Here is a 13,168-nt window from a genome sequence, read left to right as displayed (position 1 = left end):
CTTGAATTAGATCTTCCAAATTGCATCACCTCGCATTTGCCTGGATTGAACTCCATCTGCCATTTCTCTGCCCAACTCTCCAATCTATCTATATTTTGCTGTATTCTCTGACAGTCCTGCTCGCTATCTGCAACTCCAACAATCTTAGTATCATATACAAACTTGCTAATCAGACCACCTATACCTTCGTCCAGATCATTTATGTATATCACAAACAACAGTGGTCCAAGCACTGATCCCTGTGGAACACCACTAGTCACCTTTCTCCATTTTGAGACACTCCCTTCCACCACTACTCTCTGTCTACTGTTGCCCAGCCAGTTCTTTATCCATCTAGCTAATACACCCTGAACCCCATACGACTTCACTTTTTCCACCAACCTGCCATGGAAAACTTTATCAAACGCCTTACTGAAGTCCATGTATATGACATCTACAGTCCTCCCCTCATCAATTAACTTTGTCACTTCCTCAAAGAATTCTATTAGTTTGTAAGACATGACCTTCCCTGCACAAAACCATGCTGCCTATCACTGATAAGTCTATTTTCGTCCAAATATGAATAGATCCTATCCCTCAGTATCTTCTCCAACAGTTTGCCTACCACTGACGTCAAGCTCACAGGTCTATAATTCCCTGGATTATCCCTGCTACCCTTCTTAAACAAAGGGCCAACATTAGCAATTCTCCGGTCCTCTGGTACTTCACCCGTGCTCAAGGATGCTGCAAAGATATCTGTTAAGGCCCCAGCTATTTCGTCCCTCGCTTCCCTCAGTAACCTGGGATAGATCCCATCCGGACCTGGGGACTTGTCCACCTTAATGCCTTTTAGAATAACCAAAACTTCCCCCTTCCTTAGATCCCATCTGGACCTGGGGACTTGTCCACCTTAATGCCTTTTAGAATAACCAAAACTTCCCCCTTCCTTATGCCGACTTGACCTAGAGTATTTACACATCCATCCCTAGCCTCAACATCCGTCATGTCCCTCTCCTTGGTGAATACCGATGCAAAGTACTCATTAAGAATCTCACCCATTTCCTCTGACTCCACGCATAAATTCCCTCTTTTGTCTTTGAGTGGGCCAATTCCTTCTCTAGTTACCCTCTTGCTCCTTATATACGAATAAAAGGCTTTGGGGTTTTCCTTAACCCTGTTAGCCACAGATATTTCATGACCCCTTTTAGCCCTCTTTATTGCGCGTTTGAGATTTGTCCTACTTTCCCGATATTCCTCCAAGCAAATCCCCATCTGAGTTTGTCCACAGACAGCTGTGGGCTCAATGGTAGTACTCTCATTGAATTGAAAGACTGTGGATTTCTCCTCACCAGAGACTTGAGCCCATAATCTAGGTGGCTGCTGAATAAGTGCTGCAGTGTTGAAGGTGACTTTTTGATGAAATGTTAAAATGGGGGCCCATCTATCCTGTTAAGTGGACGTAAAGATTTGGTGATGCTGTTCAAAAGCAGGAACGATTTGCCCCTGTCCAGCCCATTATTTATTCCTCAAGTAATGCTGGAAATAAAATTAAAACAGAAAATGCTGGAAACACTCAGTAGGTCTGGGGCGGCATGGTGGCCACGCTAAATTGCCCCTTAATTGGAAAAATATATACAATTGGGTACTCTAAATTTATTTTTAAAATCTCAGTAGGTCTGGCAGCATCTTTGGAGTAAGAGCCGAGAGTTAACATTTCCTCCAGAGGTCACCAGAATCGCAGATGTCAGTCTTCAGCCAATACAATTCACTCAACGTGATATCAAGGAACGGCTGAAGGCACTGGATACTGCAAAGGCTATGGTCCCTGACAATATCCCGGCAATAGTACTGAAGATTTTTGCCCCAGAACTTGCCGCACCTCTCGTCAAGCTGTTCCAGTACAGCTACAACACTGGCATCTACCCGGCAATGTAGAAAGTTGACCAGGTGTGTCCTGTACACAAGAAACAGGACAAATCCAGCCCAGCCAATTAGTGCCCAATCAGTCTACTCTCTATCATCAGCAAAGTGATGGAAGGAGTCATCAACAGTGCTATCAAGCAGCACTTACTCAGCATTAACCTGCTCACAGATGCTCAGTTTGGGTTCTGCCAGGTTCCTGACCTCATTACAGCCTTGGGTTAAACATGGACAAAAGAGCTGAATGCTTGTGGCGATATAAGAGTGACTGCCCTTGACATCAAGGCAGCTTTTGACTGAGTATGGTAACAAGGAGCCCTAGCTAAGCTGGACTCAATGGGAGTCAGGGGGAAAACTATCCGCTGGTTGGAGTCACACCTGGCGCAAAGGAAGATGGTTGTGGTGGTTGGAGGTCAATCATCTCAACTCCAGGACATCACTGTAGGAGTTCCTCAGGGTAGTGTCCTAGGCCCAACCATCTTCAGCTGCTTCATCAATGACCTCACTTCCATCATAAGGTCAGAAGTGGGGATGTTTACGGATGACTGTACAATATTCAGCACCATTTGTGACTCCTCAGATGATGAAGCAGTCCATGTCCAAATACAGTAAGACACGGACAATCTCCAAGCTTGGGCTGACGAGTGGCAAGTTACATTCACGCCACACAAGTGCCAGGCAACGACCATCTCCAACAAGAGAGGATCTAACCACTGCCCCATGATATTCAATGGCATTACCATCACTAAATCCCCCACAATCAACTTCCTGGGGGTTACCATTGATCAAAAGCTTAACTGGAATGGCCACATTAATACTGTGGCTATCAGGGCAGGTCAAAGACTAGGAATCCTACGGCAAGTAACTCGCCTCCTGAGACCCCCCTCCCCCCAAAAAAAACATGTCCACCTTCTACAAGGCACAAGTCAGGAGTATAATGGAATATTCTCCACTTGCTTGGATGAGTGCAGCTCCAACAACACTCAAGAAGCTAGATGCCATCCAGGGCAAAACAGCCTGCTTGATTGCCCCCCCCCCCCCCCCCTTCCACAAACATTCAAACCCTCCACCACCGACGAACAGTGGCAGCAGCGTGTGCCATCTACAAGATGCACTGCAGTAACTTACCAAGGTTCCTTAGACAACACCTTCCAAACCCACGACCACTACCATCTAGAAGGACAAGAGCAGTAGATACCTGGGAACCCCACCACCTGGAGGTTCCCCTTCAAGTCACTCACCACCCTGACTTGGAAATATATCGTCGTTCCTTCACTGTTGCTGGGGCAACATCCTGAAACTCCCTCCATAACAGCACAGTGGGTGTACCTACACCTCGGGGACTGCAGTAGCTCGGGGACTGCAGTAGTTCAAGAAGACAAGTCGCCACCACCTTCTGAAGAGCAACTAGGGATGGGCAATAAATGCTGGCCTAACCAGCGACACCCACATCCGTAAAAATTAATATAAAAAATAATTTTGAGTCCTTGACTTCATCAAATATCATGATGAAAGATCACAGAACTGGAGCCAAAACACTTTCTCAACCATTAATACTACCAGGTCTGCTGGGTGTTTCCAGCATTTCCTGTTCTTAATTCATTACACAAGATATCTAATTGCGGTATCTTGCTGTGGAGATGCTGACTGTCGCTTTTCCCTCATTACAACAGTGACTACACTTCCTCAAAGCATCTTCATTGGCTGCAAAACTCTTTGGGATATCCTGAGGTCATAAAAGGTGCTCTTTAACTGCACGTTATTTCTTAAGCTGACATCAGCATTCTCCTGGATCCCTGTCAATGAATGAATAGCAGCAATTAGATTAGTTTCCAGAAAGCTTTCATGGCCAAGATTGATGCAGGTCGGGCAGTGGATGTTGTCTATATGGACTTCAGTAAGGCATTTGCCAAGATCCCTCATGGTAGACTAGTACAAAAGGTGAAGTCACACGGGATCAGGGGTGAGCTGGCAAGGTGGATACAGAACTGGCTAGGTCATAGAAGGCAGAGAGTAGCAATGGAAGGATGCTTTTCTAATTGGAGGGCTGTCACCAGTGGTGTTCCGCAGGGATCAGTGCTGGGACCTTTGCTGTTTGTAGTATATATAAATGATTTGGAGGAAAATGTAACTGGTCTGATTAGTAAGTTTGCAGACGACACAAAGGTTAGTGGAATTGCGGATAGCGATGAGGACTGTCAGAGGATACAGCAGGATTTAGATTGTTTGGAGACTTGGGCGGAGAGATGGCAGATGGAGTTTAATCCAGACAAATGTGAGTAATGCATTAATGCATTAAATGTGAGTAATGCATTGGAAGGTCTAATGCAGGTAGGGAATATACAGTGAATGGTAGAACCCTCAAGAGTATTGAAAGTCAGAGAGATCTAGGTGTACAGTTCAACAGGTCACTGAAAGGGGCAACACAGGTGGAGAAGGTAGTCAAGAAGGCATACGGCATGCTTGCCTTCATTGGCCGGGGCATTGAGTATAAGAATTGGCAAGTCATGTTGCAGCTGAATAGAACCTTAGTTAGGCCACACTTGGAGTATAGTGTTCAATTCTGGTCGGCACACTACCAGAAGGATGTGGAGGCTTAAGAGAGGGTATAGAAGAGATTTACCAGAATGTTGCCTGGTATGGAGGGCATTAGCTATGAGGAGTGGTTGAATAAACTCGGTTTGTTCTCATTGGAACAACGGAGGTTGAGGGGCGACCTGATAGAGGTCTACAAAATTATGAGGGGCATAGACAGAGTGGATAGTCAGAGGCTTTTCCCCAGGATAAAAGTGTCAATTACTAGGGGGCATAGGTATAAGGTGCGAGGGGCTAGATTTAGAGGAGATGCACGAGGCAAGTTTTTTTTTTTTTACACAGAGGGTAGTGGGTGCCTGGAACTCGCTGCCAGAGGAGGTGGTAGAAGCAGGGACGATAGTGACATTTAAGGGGCATCTTGACAAATACATGAATAGGATGGGAAATAGAGGGATACGGGCCCAGGAAGTGTACAAGATTTTAGTTTAGACGGGCAGCATGGTCGGCACGGGCTTGAAGGGCCGAAGGGCCTGTTCCTGTGCTGTACTTTTCTTTGTTCTTTGTTTGTTGTCGGAGGCATAAAATTCCATGAACTGAGTTGATGAAAACTGCTGTGCTTAAAATATGCATTGCAGCTAGCAGATTAATTTCTTCAGCATTAACAGGTACAAGCATTAACCCAAGATTAAAGCACGTGCAGCTGATGCTTTGATTTTGGGTTAATTCTGTACACTTGCATCCCAAATTGGTATTCCTGAAGATGTATTCATTCAGAAAACATGAAAAAGCTAACATGCGTTGAATTATACTGAAGTATGTTGGTGATTCTTTGCAATTGATCATTCAAACCAACATCTGTGGGGATTAGGTGTCATTGTTTTTTTAATGGTGAGAAGTGATACAGTACTCAAAACTATTGTTTCATACACTTAGCTGTATTTTTACTCAGTCCATTAAAGATGTTAAAATACATTAAAGTTGTTGCATTTCCTGTGAACCCTGGATGGTTTTAATTGGCAGAGGGGGTCAGAAAAGAATTTTCAAGAATATTCTTTCCTTTTTTTGGCCCTCCATAGACTCCATGGTGGAGTGAATGAGTGTGATAGTCGGTGAAGGGCAGAAATTATGGACCAACCAGTTGTTTCCTACCTGAAATGTTTATGTTTCATTGAATTTTACTTGTTTAAGTTGAATGTATGGAAATTTTAGTTGAATTCATATAAGCAATGACATTGAAGTCTTGAGATGATCTATTATTTTTTAAACTTTGGTTTGTAGAGATCCTGTATTCTTGTGTGCATTTGCACTTCAAATATAGCCTCAATATAGAGTTGAGTCTTGCTTTGCTTCAGCATTTTGTGTCTGAACACACTAGATTTACATTTATCAAGAGAGGAATTTCCACAGGGTTTCCTAATTGCCTGTTGTAACTTCAGGAGAAACTGCACAATGAGTTCAAGCAGGTAAAATTTGTGGAAATTATAAGCATTTGTTTAGGGTTGGTGGAAAGCCAAAACCAGAATGCAACAAGTGCTAAACTTGTACTGTAAATATTACCTTTGAGCAGAAGTTTATATGTTGTAATTGGACTGAAGTTTTAAACTCCAGTAATGAACAATGGCTATGTAATGACATAATTGAGTAATGAATGTTTAAATAAATATTGTGCCTTGTTTAGAATGGCATACAATTAGTGTTCTCTCTAAACTGCACAGCAATCTGATTGAACCATCAGTGAACAAACATGTCCCACACAAACTGTTCCCTTGAGATGCATGCATGCACAGTGGTGCAGCAATCTTAAAAGGACCATGATGTCCAATATGCAGGCCATGGACAGCAAAGAGAAATGAGAGGAAGGATTGCTAACAATGTAGTTGACTAGATTGCTCCCCAATGTTAATTGTGAAAATATTCTTTCCCTACGTGTTTCAGGAAATATTGCAAAATGCGCTGTTCATATTATGCTATTTCTCACATAGTGGAACAGTTGCCATGACACTCGCTTGGTGATGTTATTATTAACCTTTTTTAAAATTTGAGTTTCCTAGTAAGGTGTATTAATTCAAAATTATTTCATGAAGTTTGATTTTAATCAATCCTAATTTAGCAATTATAAAATAACATCTCTCAAATAACGTGAGGATGTAATCACATAACCAATCTTCCTTCATTTCAGCTGGTTTAGGAAGGACAGGAACCTTAATAGCCTGTTACATAATGAAACACTACAGATTCACTGCAGCAGAAGCCATAGGATGGATTAGGATATGTCGACCAGGATCTATAATCGGTCCACAGCAACACTTCTTGGAGGAGTAAGTGATAAGTTTATCTTATAATTGAAAATGTTGTGTAGTGGGTGGCACAGTGGTTAGCACTGCTGCCTCATAGTGCTGAGGACCCAGGTTCGATCCCAGCCTCGGATCACTATCCATGTGGAGTTTGCACATTCTTCCCGTGTCTGCATGAGCCTCACCCCCACAACCCGATCCCTACCACAGGCAAAATGCCAGAGTGGCACGACCAGGGTGTCCAAGTGGCACCAAGTATGCCAGGCTGGCGGCTCCTGGATGGCACCAGCAATGCCAGGGTGCAAACCTGACCAGAGGCCAACCACCCAGGGGCCTCCGATGGCCTGTAAGACTCCCAACCCCCACGGGCACAAATTAGTCCCCGTTTGTAGGGCACTAATCGGCACTCGGCTGGAGTCTCCTCGGCTAAGCCGATAGCTGTCATGAGGCCATTCGATCCGGCATCATGACAACTAAATGGGGTTTTAAACTCAACCATACGAGACTGGGTCTCGTGAGGTGTAGCAAATGTCGGGAATCCCAGGCGAGGCCTGATATCGGTGGGCGCAGCTGGGGGTGGGTTGGAGGAGAGCCAAATAGCTGCTTATGACTCTATGCAAGTAATAAGTAATGACGTATTTTGTTGTAAATTGCACAATGTTGGACTTCCGGGTGCGGCGATGACCAGCTGAGTCGCACGTTTCGTCAGCTCCCGGTGAAACGGACTTTTGGGCTCTTGATAGGAGCCCCAACGGCAATTTTGACGGCTAAAAACACTGTGCGGTAAACCAGAAGGGAATCCCCCCCTGGATACGGATGGAAAAAGGAGGAGAAAGTGGCCGGATTGCAGTGGATCCTTTAGAACAGCGGCAAGGAAGGCAAGCAAAAACCAAGATGGCGCCGGAAGGTGGCAGTTTAACATGGGGCCCTGAACAACAAGAGTTCTTGAAATGCTGTGTGGAAGAGATCAAAAAGGAAATGAAGAAAGAGCTGTTGGCCCCGATACTACAGGCGATCGAAGGGCTAAAGGAGGAACAAAAGACCCAGGAGCGGGAGCTTCGGGTCGTGAAGGCAAAGGCAGCCGAGAATGAGGACGACATACAGGGCCTGGTGGTGAAGATGGAGACGCAGGAGGCACATCAGAAACGATGTGTGGAAAGGTTGGAGGCACTGGAAAACAACGCAAGGAGGAACAACCTGAGGATTCTTGGTCTTCCTGAAGGTGTGGAGGGAGCGGACGTTGGGGCATATGTGAGCACGATGCTGCACTCGTTAATGGGAGCGGAGGCCCCGGCGGGTCCGTTGGAGGTGGAGGGAGCATACCGAGTGATGGCGCGAGGACCGAGAGCAGGAGAAATTCCCAGAGCCATAGTGGTGAGATTCCTCCGTTTTAAGGATAGAGAAATGGTCCTTAGATGGGCGAAGAAAACTCGGAGCAGTAAATGGGAGAACGCGGTGATCCGCGTTTATCAAGACTGGAGTGCGGAGGTGGCGAGAAGGAGGGCGAGCTTTAATCGGGCCAAGGCGGTACTTCATAAAAAGAAAAAATTTGGAATGCTGCAACTGGCAAGACTGTGGGTCACATATCGAGGGAGGCACCACTATTTTGAGACGGCGGATAAACGTGGACTTTTATTGTGGAAGAAAAACTGGAATGAGCGGGTTATTAAAAAGAACGTTTGAACAAAGTGGTGGGGCGAATGTGAGGGGCAAAGAGGGGGGTTAAAAAGGGGGGAAAGAGGAGTTTTATGTACTAATCCTGCGATGTGGTAACTTTTCTCTCTCCCACAGGTGGTGATGGGGGGAGGAGTGGAGGTGGAGGAGATGGGGAGTTGGCCATTGGGGGCGGGGCCAAGGGAGAAGCGCGGGCTTGGTTCCCGCGCTATGATAATCATGGCGGGAATAAAGAAGCAGGAAGGAGGGGGCGTCGCACGGTGCGAGCCGAGGTCACGGGGGAAGCCGAGGTCGGCCAGAGTTTGCTGACTTCTGGGAGCAACATGGGGGGAGTAATTACGCTAGCGGGGGATCTAGCGGGGGGGAGGGGGGAATTACTGGGTTGCTGCTGCTGGGGAGAGGGGGGAGCTGGTATGGGAGAGGATGGGCGGGGGGGCACCGCCTGGGGGAGATACAGTTGCGTGGGAACCGGGTGAGGAGCTGGAAAAAGGTGATGGCTAATCGACAAAGGGGGGGGGGGGGGGGTAGGTAGGAAGGAAGCCCCCCAACTCGGCTGATCACGTGGAACGTGAGAGGGCTGAACGGGCCGATAAAGAGGGCACGGGTACTCGCACACCTTAAGAAACTTAAGGCAGATGTGGTTATGTTACAGGGAACGCACCTGAAACTGATAGACCAGGTTAGGCTACGCAAAGGATGGGTGGGGCAGGTGTTCCATTCGGGGCTAGATGCGAAAAACAGGGGGGTGGCTATATTAGTGGGGAAGCGGGTAATGTTCGAGGCAAAGACTATAGTGGCGGATAACGGGGGCAGATACGTGATGGTGAGTGGCAAACTACAGGGGGAGACGGTGGTTTTGGTAAATGTATATGCCCCGAACTGGGATGATGCCAATTTTATGAGGCGGATGCTAGGACGCATTCCGGACCTAGAGATGGGAAAGCTGATAATGGGGGGAGATTTTAATACGGTGTTGGAACCAGGGCTGGATAGGTCGAAGTCCAGGACTGGAAGGAGGCCGGCAGCAGCCAAGGTACTTAAAGATTTTATGGAGCAGATGGGAGGTGTAGACCCGTGGAGATTTAGCAGACCTAGGAGTAAGGAGTTCTCGTTTTTCCCCTATGTCCATAAAGTCTACTCGCGATAGACTTTTTTGTGCTGGGTAGGGCATTGATCCCGAAGGTGAGGGGAACGGCTATAGCCATTTCGGATCACGCTCCACACTGGGTGGACTTGGAGATAGGGGAGGAAACAGGAGGGCGCCCACCCTGGAGAATGGACATGGGACTAATGGCAGATGAGGGGGTGTGTCTAAGGGTGAGGGGGTGCATTGAAAAGTACTTGGAACTCAATGATAATGGGGAGGTCCAGGTGGGAGTGGTCTGGGAGGCGTTGAAGGCGGTGGTTAGAGGGGAGCTGATATCAATAAGGGCACATAAAGGGAAGCAGGAGAGTAAGGAACGGGAGCGGTTGCTGCAAGAACTTTTGAGGGTGGACAGACAATATGCGGAAGCACCGGAGGAGGGACTGTACAGGGAAAGGCAAAGGCTACATGTAGAATTTGACTTGCTGACTATGGGCACTGCAGAGGCACAATGGAGGAAGGCACGGTGTACAGTACGAATATGGGGAGAAGGCGAGCAGGTTGCTGGCACACCAATTGAGGAAAAGGGGAGCAGCGAGGGAAATAGGGGGAGTGAGGGATGAGGAAGGAGAGATGGAGCGGGGAGCGGAGAGAGTGAATGGAGTGTTCAAGACATTTTATATAAAAAATTATATGAAGCTCAACCCCCGGATGGGAGGGAGAGAATGATGGGCTTCTTGGATCGGCTGGAATTTCCCAAGGTGGAAGAGCAGAAAAGGGTGGGACTGGGAGCACAGATCGAGGTAGAAGAAGTGGTGAAAGGAATTAGGAGCATGCAGGCGGGAAAGGCCCCGGGACCGGATGGATTCCCAGTCGAATTCTATAGAAAATATGTGGACTTGCTCGCCCCGGTACTGACGAGGACCTTTAATGAGGCAAAGGAAAGGGGACAACTGCCCCCGACTATGTCTGAAGCAACGATATCGCTTCTCTTAAAGAAGGAAAAGGACCCGCTACAATGCGGGTCCTATAGACCTATTTCCCTCCTAAATGTAGATGCCAAGATCCTGGCCAAGGTAATGGCAATGAGAATAGAGGAATGTGTCCCGGGGGTGGTCCACGAGGACCAAACTGGGTTTGTGAAGGGGAGACAGCTGAACACGAATATACGTGTTCAGCTGTCTCCCCTTCACAAACCCAGTTTGGTCCTCGTGGACCACCCCCGGGACACATTCCTTTATTCTCATTGCCATTACCTTGGCCAGGATCTTGGCATCTACATTTAGGAGGGAAATAGGTCTATAGGACCCGCATTGTAGCGGGTCCTTTTCCTTCTTTAAGAGAAGCGATATCGTCGTTAGGGGTAATGATGATGGCCCCACCAGAGGGAGAAACGGAGATAGTAGTGGCGATGGATGCCGAGAAAGCATTTGATAGAGTGGAGTGGGATTATTTGTGGGAGGTGTTGAGGAGATTTGGTTTTGGAGAGGGGTATGTTAGATGGGTGCAGCTGTTGTATAGGGCCCCAATGGCGAGCGTGGTCACGAATGGACGGGGATCTGCATATTTCCGGCTCCATAGAGGGACAAGGCAGGGATGCCCTCTGTCCCCATTATTGTTTGCACTGGCGATTGAGCCCCTGGCGATAGCGTTGAGGGGTTCCAAGAAGTGGAGGGGAGTACTTAGGGGAGGAGGAGAACACCGGGTATCTTTGTATGCGGACGATTTGCTACTATACAAATAGCAGGACCCGGCGGAGGGGATGCCAGAAATAATGCGGATACTTGGGGAGTTTGGGGATTTTTCAGGGTATAAATTGAACATGGGGAAAAGTGAGTTGTTTGTGGTGCATCCAGGGGAGCAGAGTAGAGAAATAGAGGACCTACCGTTGAGGAAGGTAACAAGGGACTTTCGTTACCTGGGGATCCAGATAGCTAAGAATTGGGGCACATTGCATAGGTTAAATTTAACGCGGTTGGTGGAACAGATGGAGGAGGATTTCAAGAGATGGGATATGGTATCCCTGTCACTGGCAGGGAGGGTGCAGGCGGTTAAGATGGTGGTCCTCCCAAGATTCCTCTTTGTGTTTCAGTGCCTCCCGGTGGTGATCACAAAGGCTTTTTTAAAAAGGATTGAAAAGAGCATCATGGGTTGTGTGTGGGCCGGGAAGACCCGGAGAGTGAGGAAGGGATTCTTACAGCGTAGCAGGGATAGGGGGGGGCTGGCACTACCGAGCCTAAGTGAGTATTATTGGGCCGCTAATATTTCAATGGTGAGTAAGTGGATGGGAGAGGAGGAGGGAGCGGCGTGGAAGAGATTAGAGAGGGCGTCCTGTAGGGGGACTAGCCTACAGGCTATGGTGACAGCCCCATTGCCGTTCTCACCGAGGAACTACACCACAAGCCCGGTGGTGGTGGCTACACTGAAGATTTGGGGACAGTGGAGACGGCATAGGGGAAAGACTGGAGCCTTGGGGGGGTCCCCGATAAGAAACAATCATAGGTTTGCCCCGGGGGGAATGGATGGGGGATATGGAATGTGGCAAAGAGCAGGAATAACGCAACTGAAAGATCTGTTTGTGGATGGGAAGTTCGCGAGTCTGGGAGCGCTGACCGAGAAATATGGGTTGCCCCAAGGGAATGCGTTCAGGTATATGCAACTGAGGGCTTTTGCGAGGCAACAGGTGAGGGAATTCCCGCAGCTCCCGACGCATGAGGTGCAGGACAGAGTGATCTCAAAGACATGGGTGGGGGATGGTAAGGTGTCAGATATATATAGGGAAATGAGGGACGAAGGGGAGACTATGGTAGATGAACTAAAAGGGAAATGGGAAGAAGAGCTGGGGGAGGAGATCGAGGAGGGGCTGTGGGCAGATGCCCTAAGCAGGGTAAACTCGTCGTCCTCGTGTGCCAGGCTAAGCCTGATTCAGTTTCAGGTATTACACAGGGTGCATATGACTCGAGCACGGCTCAGTAAATTTTTTGGGGTGGAGGATAGGTGTGCGAGGTGCTCGAGAAGCCCAGCGAATCATACCCATATGTTTTGGTCATGCCCGGCACTACAGGGGTTTTGGATGGGGGTGACAAAGGTGCTTTCAAAAGTAGTAGGAGTCCGGGTCGAACCAAGCTGGGGGTTGGCTATATTTGGAGTTGCACAAGAGCCGGGAGTGCAGGAGGCGAGAGAGGCCGATGTTTTGGCCTTTGCGTCCCTAGTAGCCCGGTAATGTGGAAAGAAGCCAAGCCCCCGGGGGTGGAGACCTGCATAAATGACATGGCGGGGTTTATAAAGGTAGAGCGGATTAAGTTCGTCCTAAGGGGGTCGGCTCAAGGGTTCACCAGGTGGTGGCAACCGTTCGTCGAATACCTCGCAGAAAGATAGACGGAATGGAAAAAAAGAAGGCAGCAGCAGCAGCCCAGGATCGGGGGGTGGGGGGGGGGAAGGAGGAACCAGAAGGACTCTCAGGGTTGTTAATATATACTGTATAGTATGTATAGGTCGTTGCTACAGATAATTATATATTGGACTGTTAAATTATATTTTTGGAGAGTGTTACTTGTGACAAGGCAGTTGCCAATTAGGGCTAGTTTTCATTTTTGTTATTTATTATTTATTCATTTTTTGTTTATAAAATAGGTCATTGTTATTTGTGTTGTTATAATATTGTGTAAAGGATGCACAATGT

The 13,168-nt window shown here is 47.6% G+C and overlaps 1 protein-coding gene across 6 annotated transcripts in view; it reads left to right on the top strand.

The window, feature by feature from the left end:
* The window catches only part of cdc14ab (cell division cycle 14Ab), a 333,919-nt gene that overhangs the window by 155,452 nt on the left and 165,299 nt on the right, over window positions 1-13,168 (top strand). For all 6 annotated transcript variants that reach the window (XM_072511378.1, XM_072511377.1, XM_072511373.1 and 3 more), the window contains one exon: window positions 6,614-6,752. In XM_072511378.1, the coding sequence (XP_072367479.1) occupies window positions 6,614-6,752 (139 nt within the window). The remainder of the gene's footprint in view (window positions 1-6,613; window positions 6,753-13,168) is intronic.

This window comes from Scyliorhinus torazame, chromosome 7 (genome assembly GCF_047496885.1).
Source record: "Scyliorhinus torazame isolate Kashiwa2021f chromosome 7, sScyTor2.1, whole genome shotgun sequence".
Classification (NCBI taxonomy): domain Eukaryota; kingdom Metazoa; phylum Chordata; class Chondrichthyes; order Carcharhiniformes; family Scyliorhinidae; genus Scyliorhinus; species Scyliorhinus torazame.
Note: the sequence above shows the minus strand (reverse complement) of the source record. Positions and strands in the feature narration are given on the sequence as shown.